The following is a 16,724-nucleotide window of genomic DNA, read 5'->3' on the forward strand; positions in this document are numbered from 1 at the left end:
GGTGAATATTCCAGAATATGTCTCTAAAGTATGTTTTAAACAGATAAGGACTGTTTTTTAAAAATATAATCACAATGCCATTATCACCTTTAGCAAGTTCACAATAATTCCATAGTATAATCAAACATCGAGTGTTCAGATTTCCTTGATTGTCCCATGCTGTTTGGTTTTGTTATTTTTAGGTGGTTCAATTCATGATCTGAATATAGTCTGTATATTGCAACTAATTGATGTCCCTTCGGTTCCTTTAATAGATAGGTTCCTTTGCCAGCTCTCTCTCTCTTTTTTCTTTGCCTTTTCTTGGTTGAAGAAACAGGGTCATTTGCCGTGTAGTTTCCCATCATCTAGATCTTGCTATTTGTATGCCCATATATTAAAATATTCCTTTGTCCCGCATGTTTTCTGTAAATTGGTAGTTAGATTTAGTGGCTTGATCAGGATCAAGTTTGTTATTTTTGGTAAGAACACAGTATGATGACTCTTTATTTTTAATCTGCAGCCACCAGATAGTCCTCCCACAATTACATGATATTTAGTTAGAAGATGGCTTTTCTGAATATCTAAAGATAGAAAATCTCCAAACACCTAATTATTCCAAAGGGATTTTAAAAAAATGATTGTATTCATCCTCTAGTCTGTCATTATAAATTAGTACAAATTTGGTGACTTAAAATTCAAACTTATTATTTTACAGTTCCGTAGGTCAGAAGGTCACTGTGGGTCTCTGGGCTGGGGCCGAGGTGTGGGCTTCCTTGATAGAGGCTCCAGAGAAGGCATCTCCTTGCCTTTTCCAGCTGCTAGAGGCTGCCAACCATCTCGTTGTTCCCTGCTTCAGTCTTCAAAGCCTGTAGATGCATCTCTCAGATCCTTCTTCATGTCTCCCTGCGACGGCAGCTAGAAGAGGTTTCTGTCTTAAGGACTCATGATTCCACTGGGTCCACCTGGACAATCTGAATAATCTCCCATTTCAGATGCCTTAATCTTAATCACAATTGCAAAGTTCCTTTTGCTGAGCAAGCTCATATATTCCCAGGTTCCAGGGATTAGGAAATAGGAATCTTTGGGGGGCACATTATTCTACGTATCACAATGGTTACCCATTTAAAAAAAATTAACATCATTATAAAATTGAAGAATGATTAATAGACTGTTGTATGTTGCAAATGACCTATTGTGATATAATGACTTGGGATATGTGATAGGGTAGGGCAGATGACAGTAATGAGCTAGTCAGTATGACATCATAGTTTTGCATGGTTCTGCATGACTGTCTGTTTATATTTTTGTAAGTACAATATTTTACTTGGTTCATTGTCTCTAAGATGACCATACCGCATGCCCTTGGAATTGCTGCTTTAGGGTTTGGAGAAGCTCAGGTCATCAATATCATCATCACATATGCAGTGTCTCAGTTCCCTGGACTGTCTGTGTCTTTGGATTGTGGAATGAAAATGTTATCGCACTTAACCACAGTGAGGAGATGCTAAGTTCTTACAGAAATGATTTCAGTTTAGCAGAATGTTTAGCCCTCTTTCTGTTTTGCATTAGAAAGAAAACCTTTAGATAGTTAGACCATATCATGAGTCAAGGTTGAGAGAAAAGAGTGCAGAATAGTTATTTTTCATTCACAATCTGTGTCTCTACTAGATAAAGCAACTTCATAACGTTAATGATTCTTTTTCTAATTGAAAACTGTAGAAGAATCTTCTTTCCTCTTTTTAAATTGTTTTACCTTTTAATTCATGTTGACTCTTGACCCTGAGTTCTATATGTAGATTCTTTTCGGGATGCATTTGGATTTTTGCTATAATATTGGTCATCCTATAGCAGCACTAGGTTGATGATAGATTTATCTTGGAAGCTATCCAAGAGGTTGTTACTAAAGACCAAAAGGACCTCATTATAAAGAGATTTTGCTATAAAATGGTCCCTTAGAATGATCCCTGGAGAAAGCAGGTCATTTGTATAGTTTGAAAAATACGTAGTGTCAAAAAATGTCACTAAGGGGTCCTTACCTCACACCATTAGTTTAAATAAATTCCAGATGAATTAATGAGTTAAGCGTAATGGCTTAATTCCATAAAAAGACTAGGAAAAAATACAAGTCAATGTTAATGTGATCTTGCATAAGAAGACCGTTGTGATTTCTGCTTTTGAAGATATGCCTTTATGTGAACTAGTCATGAAAAGAACCCCGTCAACAAATGAAGCCACAATTGGCATGTTACCCTCATCTGGCATATTGCCTGGGTAGAAAGAATCCTTAGATTCAGCCTCAGAATGTTCTTCCAAATGCACCTGAAAGCAAAGAAAATGGTTCTTACAAAGAGATTACTGAGACTGAAAGAACAAACCAATATAAAATTTTAAAGAAAGTACTTTGAGTTCTTTTTTCTTTAAATTTTTACAATCTAGAAAAGCAATACATTTTAAAAAACAAAAATTCTATTTTTACTATTTATTGTTTTATGTACTGCATTTTTACACTTAACATATCATGGATTTCTTTCAACATCAAAATATCCATGGACCATATCACTTTTAATGGCTTTGTAGTGTTTTATTATATGGCTATATACACATTTTTAAACAAATCATTGTGTTTGGGCATTTGGATAGTTTCCAGTTTTTCACTATTATAAATGTATCAGTGTGGGTCCAATTAGGAGAAAGAGGGTTGAAAGTTTAGTATACAGAATTATTAACTACTAGAGGCCCGGTGCACGAAATTCATGCACGGGGTGGGTGGGGGGGGGGGGGGGGAGAGGGAAGTGTCCCTCAGCCCAGCCTGCACCCTCTCCAATCTGGGACATCCCTCTCACAATCCAGGACTGCTGGCTCCCAACCGCTTGCCTGCCTCTGCCTGATTGCCCCTAACCACTTCTGCCTGCCAGCCTGATCACCCCCTAACCACTGCCCTGCCAGCCTGATTGACGCCTAACTGCTCCCCGGCCGGCCTGATAGCCCCTAACTGCCCTCCCCTGCCAGTCTGGTCGCCCCTAACTGTCCTCCCCTGCAGGCCTGGTCACCCCAACTGCCCTCCCTGCTTGCCTAAACACCCATAACTTCCCTCCCCTGCAGGCCTGGTCCCCCTCAACTACCCCCCCTGAAGGCCTGGTCCCCCCCAAATGCCCTCCCCTGCAGGCCTGGTCACCCCCAACTGCCTTCCCCTGCTGGCCTGGTCTCTCCCAACTGACCTCCTCTGCTAGCCTGGTCACCCCTAACTGCCCTCCCTGCTGGCCTGATCACCCACAACTGCCCTCCCCTGCAGACCTGGTCTCTCCCAATTGCCCTCCTCTGATGGCCTGGTCACCCCTAACTGCCCTCCCTGCTTGCCCGATCACCCACAACTTCCCTCCCCTGCAGGCCTGGTTCCCCACAACTGCCCTCCTCTGCAGGCCTGGGTCCCCCCAAATGACCTCCCCTGCAGGCCTGGGTCCCCCTCCCCCCCCCAACTGCCCTCCCTTGCTGGCCTGGTCTCCCCAAAATGCCCTCCTCTGCTGGCCTGGTCACCCCTAACTGCCCACAACTGCCCTCCCCTGCAGGCCATCTTGTGGTGGCCATCTTGTGTCCACATGGGGGCAGCCATCTTTGACCACATGGGGGGGCCATCTTGTGTCTTGGAGTGATGGTCAATTTGCATATTACGCTTTTATTAGATAGGCTAACAGGACATTAGAGTAATAATTTCAGAGAGGTCACTGTGGTTTGCAGCCAGGCTGTGGAACCTGTTGGAATCTGCCCTCTAGGATGCTAGGGGTATTATTCATGGGGAAGTGTCTAAGTGGAGGCACTCTGTTCAGAAACTGCCCATGGAGGGGGTGCCCTGCTGACCTTGGGGCGCTGCTGGCCTCTGTGTGCTGGAGGACACTGGAGAAGCTGGGAGGCTGTGGGAGCCTGGCGAGAGAGCGGGCTGGAGGCAGGAAGCAAACCTTTCCTCCCGTGATGTCTCTGTAGTCCCCTCTTTCTGACAAAAATGGCCAAGGGAAAAATATTTAAAGGACCCAGGTCCGTTTTCACAGAGCAGTCAAAAGGGGGTCAACTTGGAGCTGAGAGGTAATACATTGATAACTAGCACAGGAAGCGATGTATCAGGGAATGTCATTGGATGTACATCTTGCATGTGGTCTGATGCTTTCTTACATACATTTCTAGACATAGAGCTGACAGATAAAAAGGTAGGCACAATTTGCTCTCCAGAAAGGTATGTGAACTGTCCTCCCATGACACAGTGCGTAGGAGCTTCTAGTTCTTCACACTTAGTTAACCCTGCGTATTCGCATTCTTTTTCATTTTCATTTCTTATTTATATCCTTTGCCCATTTTAAAACTTAGAAGAATAAGTCTTTCTTATTGATTTGCACATGCTCTTTATGTATCAAATATTTGAAAGTTTAAATGTTTATGTAGTCAAATCTTATGTTCATTTTTAATATTTAAAATTTTAATTCATCTGGAAGTCATTTTAGTTTAAGGTATGAGGTAGGAACTTAATTTTTTTTCTTCATTTTGTTCCAATAATGTTAACTGTTTTCTTTCTCCTTTTCCTAATGATTTAAAATGTTATTTTTATCATATATTGAGTTGTGTTATACTCCTGGGTATATTTCTGGGCTTTAAATGGTTTCCTTTGGTTTTTAGTTGAGTGTTTTACTTTTTCTTTCAGAACAGGATGCAGGCCTCGATGCCCTTTCTTCTATCATAAGTCGCCAAAAACAAATGGGGCAAGAGATTGGGAATGAGCTGGAGGAACAGAATGGTAAGAACATCTCTGAGATTGACCACATTTGCTACTTAGTATAAATACTGAAGGCTTGAATATTTGTTAAATGATTGCAATATTACAAAACATGTAACGTGGTTTACTATCGATGGATTATTATATTTAATGCAATTGAGGGTGGCTTGTGGCAGATTGAGATTGTAGTTACTAAATACTATGTAAAGAAATTTGATAAAAAAAATTTCCAGTTCTCTGGAACTGCTTTTAAAAATACTTTGTTTAACGATCCATTTATTCTGAGAGCTTTCCTTCATGCATGATGTAGTGAAGTTGCCCAGTGCCTTGCACGCTGACGGGAGGCACAGGGAAGCTGTGGGGACTGTCCTCTGCATGCCCGGTGGAGTGGCTCCTCTTCCGTCACGGATACCAGCTGCAGGGCGAGAAAGTGCTTGAGGATCTTTATCCAGGGCTTGATGTGGTGAATCTGTTTGAAGCGAGACTCATTTGCAGGCCACAAGCAGGCTGGCTTGGAAGAGACAGAGCTTTCACCTGACAGGCTCCTGTGCTGGAGGTGTGAGCTGCGAGGCTCTGAGCCTGAATGAGAGGGGAGCAGTAGGAATGGAGAAGAAAGGATGGGGCAGGGGACTGAGGGCACTTTAACTGATGGACACGGTCAGGGCACTTGGAGGGTCATGGTTTGTGAGTGCAGATCATAAATCCAGTTTAGACATGTCAGTTGGAGATGCCAGTGAGATCCGAGCCGGAGCATTGAGGAGACAGTGGGAGATACAGGGCCAGAGCTCATGAGAGGACGATGGAAGACGAGACGTGAGAAGCTTCAGCATAGGGTGATGTGTGAAAGCTGAGCCTCATGAAGTTCTTCCTATGTGCCAAGCAGTTTCATCTGTGTTGTTTTATTTCATCAACACTGTGAAGGCAATGGTATCTGTTTGTTAGAGACAGAGCTCAGAGTGGCTGAGGGACTCCTAACATGACATCACTTACACGGGATGGAACTGAAATTCCAAACAGGTCTTCTGATTCTCATGTGACTGCCTTTTCTACTTCACTAGCTTCCTCTCTGGAGAAGACAAAGTAGGGAGAGAAAAGTAAGAAGTAAGAGGTTGTGGGTTTTGGCTGTTGGTGATAGTACTATGGAGGCTCATGATGGAATGGCTTTTTGGTAAACTTAACATGAACCATGGTATGAGGAAGCCCCAGGAGCAGGCAAATGCTTGCTCTGGAGGGAGGGCTGCCCCTGGCAAAATTGTACAAGTAGTACATTTCTGGATCTCTATGAAGAATGAGTTACTTTGTTCCCACATAAATAATATATAAACAATTTCCACCTATAAGCTATCGTAAGTAAATAGATTACTAAAGCAAATGAAAAACTCTCCATCTGTACAATCCTAATAGTGGTTTTTCGTAGTTTAAGCCCAGAGAGGAAGATAGTTTAGTCCTTTTCTTGATAGTGTTCACGTGAATGTGCTGATTCATGTATTTGCATATAATGTAGCCATTGGCCCGTTCCTCCCGTGAAAGGTGGTGTCGGTAAGAGAGTTAGCTCTGTAGAAAGTCTGCCTACCATATGTGTAATTGTTCTTTATCCCAAGGAAACTTAGCATCTGCAGTGGGTCAGACTAGAAGGGACACCACACTGGGGAAGCATGCCCATCCTATGACGTGCTTGGATAGGCCGCTGTGTAGTAATCTGTGGGTAGATGGTTAAGGATTGATGGTTCATTCTTGGGTGAGGTGACTTGCTGACTTCCCATACATTTTTCCCACATAAGCAACCACACCAGCATGTCCTTATCTAGTCTTTCTTCTAGTTCAGTAGTTATTGTACTTTGCTGAATATTAGAATCACCTGGGGAGCTTTTAAAACTCCCAAAGCCCAGGCCACACCTGAGTTAGTTTCCTATTGCTAGTCCAACAAATTATCACAAACTTAGTGGCTTAAAACAACCCACACCTACTCCCTTACAGTCCTGGAGATCAGAAGTCTGAAATGAGTTTCCCTAGACTGAAATTGAGGTGTCCCTTCCAAGGCCCTGTGGAGAAGTCACTTCTTGGCCTTTTCTAGCTTCTAGAGCTGCCTTCCCTGTATCCCTCTGCTCGTGGCCCCTTCCTTCATCTCTGAAGCCAGCACCACACACCTTGCTTCACTTGTCACATTGCCTTCTGTGTCAAATTCCTCTCTGCCTCCCTTTTATCAGGACATGTGGTTACATTTAGGGCCCAGCCACATAATCCAGGGTAATCTCTGCATCTCCCATCTTTACTTAATTAATTTATAATTACTTTTTTTCAATTATAGCTGACATACAATATTCTATTAGTTTCAGGAGGTCAACATAGGGATTAGTTATTTATATAGCTTATGAGGGGATCACCCTGATAAGTCTAGTACCCATCTGATACCATACAATATTATTGACTGTATTCCCTATGTTGTACTTTACATTCCTGTGACTATTTTTGTAGCTGGCAATTTTATATCTTAATCCTTCCCCCTTTTTTATCCTTCACTTATTAACACACCTGCAAAGTCCCTTTTCCATATAAGGTAACATTCACAGATTCCAGGGATCAGGATGAGGGTATATATTTATTATTCAGCCTACCACATTACCTTCCTAACCTTTCAACATGAAAATTCAGCTGACGGGCTCTAACATACCTTTATAATGGTAGTTCACTGGTAAGTATATGAAATCTTTGATCATTTTGTGTCCTTCAGGGAGCATAGTAGTTCTTTTGTAGTTCTTTCAAAGGACACACTGGTCCCCTCAAACCCAGTATTGATGCTATTGAGACAGTGGTCTTCCTTATCACCTTGGTTTCTTTCAGGAAAGGAAAGGCGCAAAGATTGACAGAGATACATAAAGAGGATTGGCCGAATTTGGGATATTTGAGCATCAAAAAGAATGATGGGGACTGGCACACACTGGCAGAGACTGGTGAAATAGCTGTTTTATCCACCAGAACTGTGCCTGTGGCTCTTTGTGGTGCTGACTTTAGCAGGGGTGGGGAACCGTTTTTTCTGCCAAGGGCCATGTGGATATTTATAATATCATTCATGGGCCATACAAAATTATCAACTTAAAGATTAGCCTGCTGTATTTGGTCAGACATTTAATTAACTCACCCCTACTGCCTTGGCAAGACCAGACCAAGTGATTTCTTGGGCCTTATACGGCCCGAGGGCCAGGCGTTCCCCACCCCTGCTTGAAGGTTTGGCCAATGCCAGATTAGGTCTCAGCAACACCTACTTCAGTCAGTTCAGTCCCGTTTATTTTCTCGTTTGTGTTCCTTTCAAAAGGCCCTGTCCTCTTGGGCATGAACTTGAAGGACGTTTCCAGTAAACCAGCACCACAGTTCTTCATTATGAACAGTGTCTGGGGAGTCTGATGGAGCCCTCTGTGCCCAGCCTCCCGTGCAGTTCACCTTGAACTGAAGCACTAAACTCTGTTGTATGAGGCAACCTTGGTTTGGCCTCCGCTGCACTCTCCTGCCGACCCGCACCTTCACCAGCGACCAGCCCCAGGTCCACTGCACACTTAGGTCTCCCCTCACTGGCATTGCCACTAAACTGCTCACCCTGGCCCTCATCAGGCTTGGTCACTGACATATGAACAGGATAATCCCTGGTGTTGGTCAGGCCCTTTTTAATTCTGTATGAGGAGATTGGAAACTGAATTTCTAAATTGATGGTAATTTGACCCTTCAGCTTTGTGGTTATGTTCTAAGTACAATGTATTTTGTTAGTAAGGTTTTGATACTTGATTCCAAAATGGCCTGGTTGGCCTTTATCTTACCCCATTGTTTCTCTCATTTAATGAAAACCAAGAGAATAATTCAGTAGGTCAGTAAATCGAATAGAGAGATTTACAACAAAAGTGGTGTCCTTCTCCACTGTCCAGATTCCTCAGTGCACACGCAGATCACAGTAACAGTCCGGTGGGGGCTGCAGCCCTGTTCTCAACACCTACAGATACAAAAGCAGCTGATTATAGTCCGAGCAGGAATATAATTTTTATCCTCAGAGCCTCTCGGTTCCTATGAAAGAAAATGGCTGACTCTGCCCCATTTCTGAGGAGCAAATGTGCATGTTGGAAAACCACCAGCGTAACTCAGTCTCTCTGGGAGGCCACCACAGGGAAAATAGCTTATTTTGGCAACGAATGGAAAAATACCTCATGTTTGTCTATGTACACATGCACGCATCTGGGGCTAGAAGGAAGATGAGGACTGGGAGGCAGGGAGGAAACGAAAAGGATGGGGTTAAAATGTGATGAACAGAGTCTCCGACTGTGACTAGGATAGCAGATGCATGGGTGTGTAACTGTGTGATGTTCTTCTGTGCATGTGTGGGGTTTATATCTGTCGTGCAAACATGAGAGGCAATATGAAAGTAGAGGACTAAGTATATTCTCTCCACATATTCAACAAGGGCACTGGTTCTCAAACTTGTCAGCACATTGAAATTATCTGGGAACCTATAAACAGTATTGATGCTTGGGCCTCACCCCAGAAGGGCTGATGTGATTGGTATAAAGTACTGTGGTAGGCAGAAGAGTACCCACCCCCCGCCCCCCAAAAAAGTTGTCTACGTACTAGAACCTGTGAATATGTTAGGTTACATGGCCAAGGGGCATCAGGTCACCGATGGAATTAAGGTTGCTAAATCAGCTGACCTTAGGACAATTATTCTGGATTATCTGGGTAGGTCCAGTGTAATCACAGAGGCCCTTAAAAGTGGAAGACAGAGGTAGAAGTTAGAGTTCAGAGTAATGTAATGTGAGAAGGGCTCCATCCACTGTTGCTGGCTTTGAAGATGGTAGAGGAGTCCACAAGCCAAGGAATGCCAGCAGCCTTTCGAAGCTGGAAAAGGCAAGGAAATTTAATTCTTCCCCAGAGACTCCAGAAAGGAATGCAGCCCTGGTGACACCTGGTTTTAGCTCATGGCAGACTTCTGACGTGTGTGTTTATAGCAGGAATAAAACACCAACTCAGGTTGGGTCAGTGATGGGCATAGTTACTTAGGATCCCTGGCTGACAGAATAGCCACCATTTCAAACATGGCTGGTCACCGTGCCAGAGAGCAAGAGAGCTCTGGAGGGTCTTGTACCTGCAATTATATGCTCTGGCCCAGAAGGGATGTGCCAATTTCATTCACAACTCATTGGTCAGAGGTAATCATGTGCCCCCACCAGTGATTATACTAGGAGGTATAATCATACTCATGTATCATGTTGTGGGGGGAGGAGCACCAACAATATTGGTTGAACAGCACAAGTGAATATCACAGGGATAGTTAGCAGGTAAGGGGCAAACTGCCTCTGATACATATTAGCCATGTGACCTTGAGACCTTGAACAAGTTATTTCCTCTTTCTCTGTCCTAACTTTCTTGTCTCTAAAATGGGGACTTTAGTGCCTATTTTATAGTGTTGTTATGAAGATGAAATGAGTTGATACATGAAGCTCTTAGGATAGTGCGCTCTAAATGTATTTTTTATTATTAACTCTATTTATTCTCAGTGTAGACTTTTGGTCAAAATGGTAGACTGAGCTGAAGGGTGAGTCCCACCACTCCCTTTTCCAAACACATGGAAATATTAGATGACATACAGGGATGGGCAAAAGGAGGTTTACAGTTGTTTGTATGGAAAATAATCCAATAATCTATATATATAAAAGTCTAAGTGATCATCCGACCGTCTGACCAGTAGCTATGATGCACAATGACCACCAGGGGGTAGACGCTCCGACTGATAGCTATGATGTTCACTGACCACCAGGGGACAGACGCTCAACGCAGGAGCTGCTGAGCTGCGGTGACTTGGCAGCTGTGGTTCTCGGGTGACGCACCCACAGAGAGGAGGGAGCCTGATTCCGGGGTGCATCACCCGAGAACCGCCCTCTCGCAATCCGGGACCCCTTGGGGGATGTCAGAGACCTGGTTTCGGCCCGATCCCTGCAGGCCAGGCCGAGGGACCCCACCAGTGCATGAATCCGTGCACTGGCCTCTAGTTGATTAATAATAATACAAGGATACACTCTGTGTTTCACATACTCACAACTGTATACCTCCCTTTGTCCACCTGTGTATTTTAAAAATTGGCTTCCCATTCTTAGCTGAGTTTGGAAGCAAGAAAAGGAGTTCTCAGGTGTTGGAAATGAAGACACAAACCTGTAGCGGCAAGTGGAATGGAAGTCTCTAAGTTAGAATGGAGCATTCTAACACTCATGCAGAGGGGGCATTGAGGCTGTGGTCCCTGTGCATTGTGAGGGGCTGAACGTGGGCTCCCCACGTAGAACCAGAAGCTGGGAAATGGCAGTTTTATGGGAAAATGAATTTCCCCTATCCTCATCCAAGAAGGAGATGCTCAGCTCTGCCTCCTGCCTTGGGCCACAGCCACCCTTATATTTTTAACTAGCATACCTAAATTTACATTTTTCTAACAAAGTCTAAAGTAAATTAATATCACTGAATAAGTCAAGTCTAGAATTCTTAAACTTTCCGTCAAACTTATCTCTCATGTTGTTTTACACTGAAGCTCCCCTTTTTCCAGTCAATATTTTATTTTGATTTAATAACATGTTTTACTGGTTTCTGTTAAAATTGTTATAGCCATTTTACTACTCATCTCTTCTAATTGATATTTTTTTAATTTTGAGAACTATACTTTTAAGCACCAATAAGCTTTAATGCTCACATTGCTTTTTTTTTTTTTTTTTTTTTACAGAATATGTTTTTAAGGTTGTAAAATCTTTTCAACCTTTAAATGGTACTAGTTAGAACTTTAAAATTTTCCTTCTGCTCCTCGCGATATTTCTTTTTCCTCTTGATAAAGTTTGGGTTGTTCATCTCATTCTTTTTCTTTAATTCTGTTATGGGTTGAATTATGCCCCCTCAAAATTCATATGTTGAAAGTCCTAACTTCCAAAACTTCAGAATGTTACAGTATTTGGAAATAGTGACTTTAAAGAGGTAATTCAGTTAAAATTCCATCATTAGGGTGGGCCCTCATTCAGTATGATTGATGTCCTTCTAAGAGGGAAGACACAGGGAGAGGATGGTTATCTGCAGGCTGAAGAGGGGCCTCAGGAGAAACCCGTCTTGCACTTGACCTCCTACACCTGGCCTCTGGACTTGTGGGAAGATAGGTTTCTGTGGTTTAAGCCACCCTGGCTTGGTACTTTGTTATGGCAGCTCTAGCAAACTTGTACACATGCTGTGGGCTTTTCCTTCCACATCTGCTAATTCTTCATTGACTTCATATTTATGAATTAAGGACCATGTCAGTGAATAGAGGCAGCTGACATAGGCTTTCTTGGTATTTAGGTAGGTTCATTGACCCCAGACATTCTTTCTTGAATGGGAGGACTGGGTGTGGACTCAGTATAAGTGGGCAGGATAGACCAGGAGGCAAATTTCCCTTTCGGGGGTGTGGTCAGTAGAAGAGGACATAAGCAGATTCAAGACCCTTTGTTGTATCGCTTCCCCCAAAATTACACAGGTAAGGAGAACTTTAACCTTGGGGTGGCATCTATTTTATTTCTTTTCCCCACTGTGTCTATCCTAGAGGCTCTTCTTTTGACTCACTCGCCAGCCTGAACACCAAACCTTCCTTTCTAGAGAGAGCTACTCCAGTGGTTCCAGCTCGGAGCCAGGCCCACAGACAGGGCAGGGGTAAGGGCCACTGGCTCAGCTGCTCTATGCATGACTCTCCCTCCACTGCCCCGATTCTTGCCTGGCAACCATGTTGTAGACCATTTTTGGCTCCCAGTCGCAGTGGACCCCAAGCTGGGAGACTCTCCGGGTTCTGTCGGGGAAAAAAGAACCCCTGTCTCTATCTTTGATTATGTATTTAAAGTCACGTTTTTTTTTCAGTTTTTATTTGTCAGTACAGTCCCAATTATCTTCGTTTTTGAAGAAAGACTTTATGATGACCTATTTACTGAGAGCACTCCTTCGTGTTTTCAGTGCCACCACAGGTTCATTCTTTCACAGACGTCGTTATTGGCATCTCACTGTGTCTTGGGAAGGAAGGGGGCAGCTCTGTATGCTTATGCTACTGTCTTGAGCTCAAAGTGGGTTTATATTTTTTATGAGGTCATGGTATCTATAGAAGTTGTTTTGCTGAAACGTGTTCTGGAAGCTTCAATTAAACAAGTTTGTAATTAGTCTTGTTTTCTAGGGCTTTGTGGTTTGAGTAATACCTGCAAGTTATCATCTGATGTGTTTAGAGATGAATTTGCCTAAAGATAAGACAGTTAGAGCTATGCAAGGTGATTATTTTCCATGCACTTAATGGTATTAAGTACGTGGTGAATATAAAATCGGTCATCAGAACATTCATTATTCATCCATAGGAAGGGACTAGTTTATAGTAATGGGGCTGCTGGGAGAGAGAGAGAGAGCGAGAGCGAGAGCGAGAGAGAGAGAGAGAGAGAGAGAGAAGAGCAAGAGCAGTTGTGTCATCCCAACAATTTTCTGACATCAATAATTTAATTCAATTGTGACACTATTTACCTGGAGTTAATGTCAGATTCCACAGGTTTAAGGGCTCAGTCCCAAAAGACTGCTGTCCCTTCCGATGCCGGCTGCAAGTCCCGGCGTCCCCAATCACTTCTGCCTGCTGGCTGCAAACACTGGGTTTCCGTCGAGCCCCTTCAGGATTTAGTAATTTACGAGAACGACTCACAGAATGCAGGACAATGCTATACTTACGCTACTATTTTGTTGTAAAGGATACATCTCAGGAAAGCCAAACGGTAGAGTAGATAGGGAGGGTGTTGAGGTGGGTGTGCCTTCTCCATGTAAGTCACCCTCCCAGAGCACATCAGTGTGTCCTCCAGCCTAGAAGCTCCCAGACCTCAGTGTTTTTTTTTAGTTTTTTAAAAAATATATATATTTTACTGATTTTTTTACAGAGAGGAAGAGAGAGGGATAGAGAGTTAGAAACATCGATGAGAGAGAAACATGGATCAGCTGCCTCTTGCACACCCTCTACTGGGGATGTGCCCGCAACCAAGGTACATGCCCTTGACCGGAATCGAACCTGGGACCCTTGAGTCCGCAGGCCGACGCTCTATCCACTGAGCCAAACCAGTTTTGGCCCAGACCTCAGTGTTGAAGAGCTTTTCTGAGGTTTCATTACATCGGCAGGGCTGCCCAAATCTCTGGGCACATGAGGAACCCATATCCTTTGCATTTGCTGAGTCTGCAGAACGATATTTATTTATTTATTTACTTATTTATTTATTTATTTATTTCAGAGAGAGGAAGGGAGAAAGAGATGGAAACATCAGTGATGAGAGAGAATCATTGATTGGCTGCCTCTTGCACACCCCCTACTGGGGACCGAGCCCACAACCGAGGCTTGTGCCCTTGCCTGGAATCCAACCTGGGACCCTTCGGTCCGCAGGCCAACACTCTGTCCATTGAGCCAAACCAGCCAGGGCACAGAAACGATATTTAGACACATGCACAGCATTCATCACCTGGCTTTGCCGCTAGCTGTAACTGATGATGAGCTGGGTTGGGCCCACAGGACTTAGTTCTCCCTTCTAGTCTGGTGCCTGCTTTATCCCTTCCTCCCAGGCCTAGGCCTTCGTCTTCACCCTGGCCACGCTGACAGGCGATCTAATGAGAGGCAAGGATTTTCCAGAGGAAAAGCTGTGGAAACAGTTGTCAAGGAAAAGGGCATTTATCCTCAGGTCCCAGGACAGCGGCCTAGTGACTCATCAGGCCTCCTTCCCCTGGGGCTCACCACAGCTCCTATTGGACTTCCAAGAGGGAGGCTTTCACGCCAGCTGTGGCAGCTGAACCGGAGAATGGATGACAGAAAAGCCAGAATGAGACCAAAGAGCATCTCAAAGGAAAGGCCACAGTGATCACCGCTGCAGAGAGCAGGTCACACCGGAAGCTCAGCCTCCTGCCACTTGGGCCCAGTGATAATATTGTCCCTGCTCCTTGGTGCCTTTGCAGGAAGGGGAGACCGGGGGCTCTTCTTGGCAGCCCCGGCACCACCTCCACGTTTGGTGATTTGCTGGAAGGACTCATAGAACTCAGTATGTACTTGCTACTCACTAAAATTCATAACCCCCAGACCAGTTCCCGCAGTGTTTCAGCAATTATTCACGGGCGTGTGTACAGAGGTGAAAATTTTGAGTGATCCATTGCGCACATTCTGAGCCAAGGTTAATAAGGCAGTGCTCTGCCTTTTCATTTTTGCTCTCACCCAGAGATGACCAAAGGATGGAGGCCGGTCAGATGGGGTTTGAGTCCCAGTTCTGGCTCCAGTTAGGGGGCGGTCTCAAGCAAGCCAAAGTAACACTCCTGAACCTTGTTTTCCCACTTGAAAAATAAAAAAAATATAATCTACCACAATGAGTTGTTTTTAGGATTTAAGATGTAGTCCATATGTGATATATGTGTGTGTATATCACACACACATATGTAGCTATATGTAAATAAAATGTACACACACACATGCACACACATGTTTGTATTTCCTTTAGGAACAGTGGTGCAGTATTTGCTGATTCAGTGTCCATGGAGACTTCCTAGAACACACCTTCCACGAATAACGAGAATCGATTGTAGTTATGCTCATGGCTGTGATTTACTGCAGTGGAAGGATACAAAGCAAAATCAGCAAAGAGAAAAGGGGCAAAGGGTGAGGTCCGGGGGAGACCAGGCAGGAGCTGCCAGAGGCCTCTTCCAGTGGAGTCAACAGGATGTGCTTAAATCCCCCCGCAACGCGTTGCTGCAACACCTGTGAAGTGTTGCCAACTGGAAGCTCATTGAAGACTCGGGGCCCAGGGGTTTTTCGAGGGTATTGGTCATGAAGGCCCCCTCTGCCTGGCAGCTGCCCAAATTCCAGACTCTCAGAAGGAAAGCAGGTGTTCGGCATAAACCATATTGTTTATACAATTTAGGAGCAGTGACCACTCTTCGTTAATGATGGGGACCCTCCCCAAATTCAGGGTCCCAGACGCCCAGCCAAGAGCCAACTTTGTGAGCGGGTCTTTCTAAGAAAAGCAGTCAGGCCTGCTGTGTTAGCTCCTTTCTGGACGGAGGTCTACACCAGCCATGATTTATTTGTCATGTCATTACACTTGCCGGGGCTGGCGGGTGTGCGAAAGGATGGAGGACGCTGGGTTCTGGGGAAGGGATGCAGAAGAAAGGTGAAAACCACCAGAGACAAACTTGTCTCTCGCCAGTTTCATCTAGAATATTCAAAGACCCGTTTCATTATTGAAGACTTTTAGCTGAGCCTGACTTCTCTTTGGGAGTCTCCGAGAATGTGCTTTTAAAAGTGGGAGTTGTGTCGCATATGGGGTGGTGAAAAGGATTGAAGAACTTTGGTAATAAAAACCAAAGCAGCAGGAAGGAAGTGGTCTGATTAGAACCAAGTGCTTCGCAGGGAAAGAGCATGAGAAAGGAACTGAAGTTGCTGAGCAGAAGTTTCAGTTGATTTAGAACCCTTAAAGGAGCTGCCGCAGGAAGGTGACGCGGTCTTGACGGTTTATTTTGGGCAGGGACACGATGTTCTCTTTCCATCTGGACGGTACTGCCAGGAGAGAGAGAAACCTTAGAGAAAACATGTTGAATGCAGTGATAAAGACCTTTTATTTTTATTATTAATGCAATTGCTCTCAGTGTTTTAAACCAGTCCACTTTAGGAACTGGATTGAGGTCAAAGGTAAAAGTGTTCTGTCAGTCAATTTGATTAGGTTGACATTTATAAACAACTTTAAATGCTTTTATTGTATATTAAAGAATTAACAGCTAGTCAATTAGAGTGTCTAGAGGGGTGGGCAAAAGTAGGTTTACAGTTCATATGGAAAAAGACAAACGGTGTGATAATCGCAGTAGCTTTATTAACTCAGAAGAAAGTCACAGTTCTGGGCACTTGGGTATAATCTCGATAGTGCTCACGTTGCTGGCCTTCATTATTTACATGTTCTGGCAGTCTACT

General features: G+C 43.9%; 1 protein-coding gene across 1 annotated transcript in view; it reads left to right on the forward strand.

Moving 5' to 3' along the window:
* The window catches only part of STX8 (syntaxin 8), a 243,104-nt gene that overhangs the window by 59,886 nt on the left and 166,494 nt on the right, over positions 1–16,724 (forward strand). Inside the window, exon 6 of the mRNA XM_008153588.3 lies at positions 4,667–4,759. Within this exon, the coding sequence (XP_008151810.3) occupies positions 4,667–4,759 (93 nt within the window). The remainder of the gene's footprint in view (positions 1–4,666; positions 4,760–16,724) is intronic.

This window comes from Eptesicus fuscus, chromosome 20 (genome assembly GCF_027574615.1).
Source record: "Eptesicus fuscus isolate TK198812 chromosome 20, DD_ASM_mEF_20220401, whole genome shotgun sequence".
In the NCBI taxonomy this organism is placed as follows: domain Eukaryota; kingdom Metazoa; phylum Chordata; class Mammalia; order Chiroptera; family Vespertilionidae; genus Eptesicus; species Eptesicus fuscus.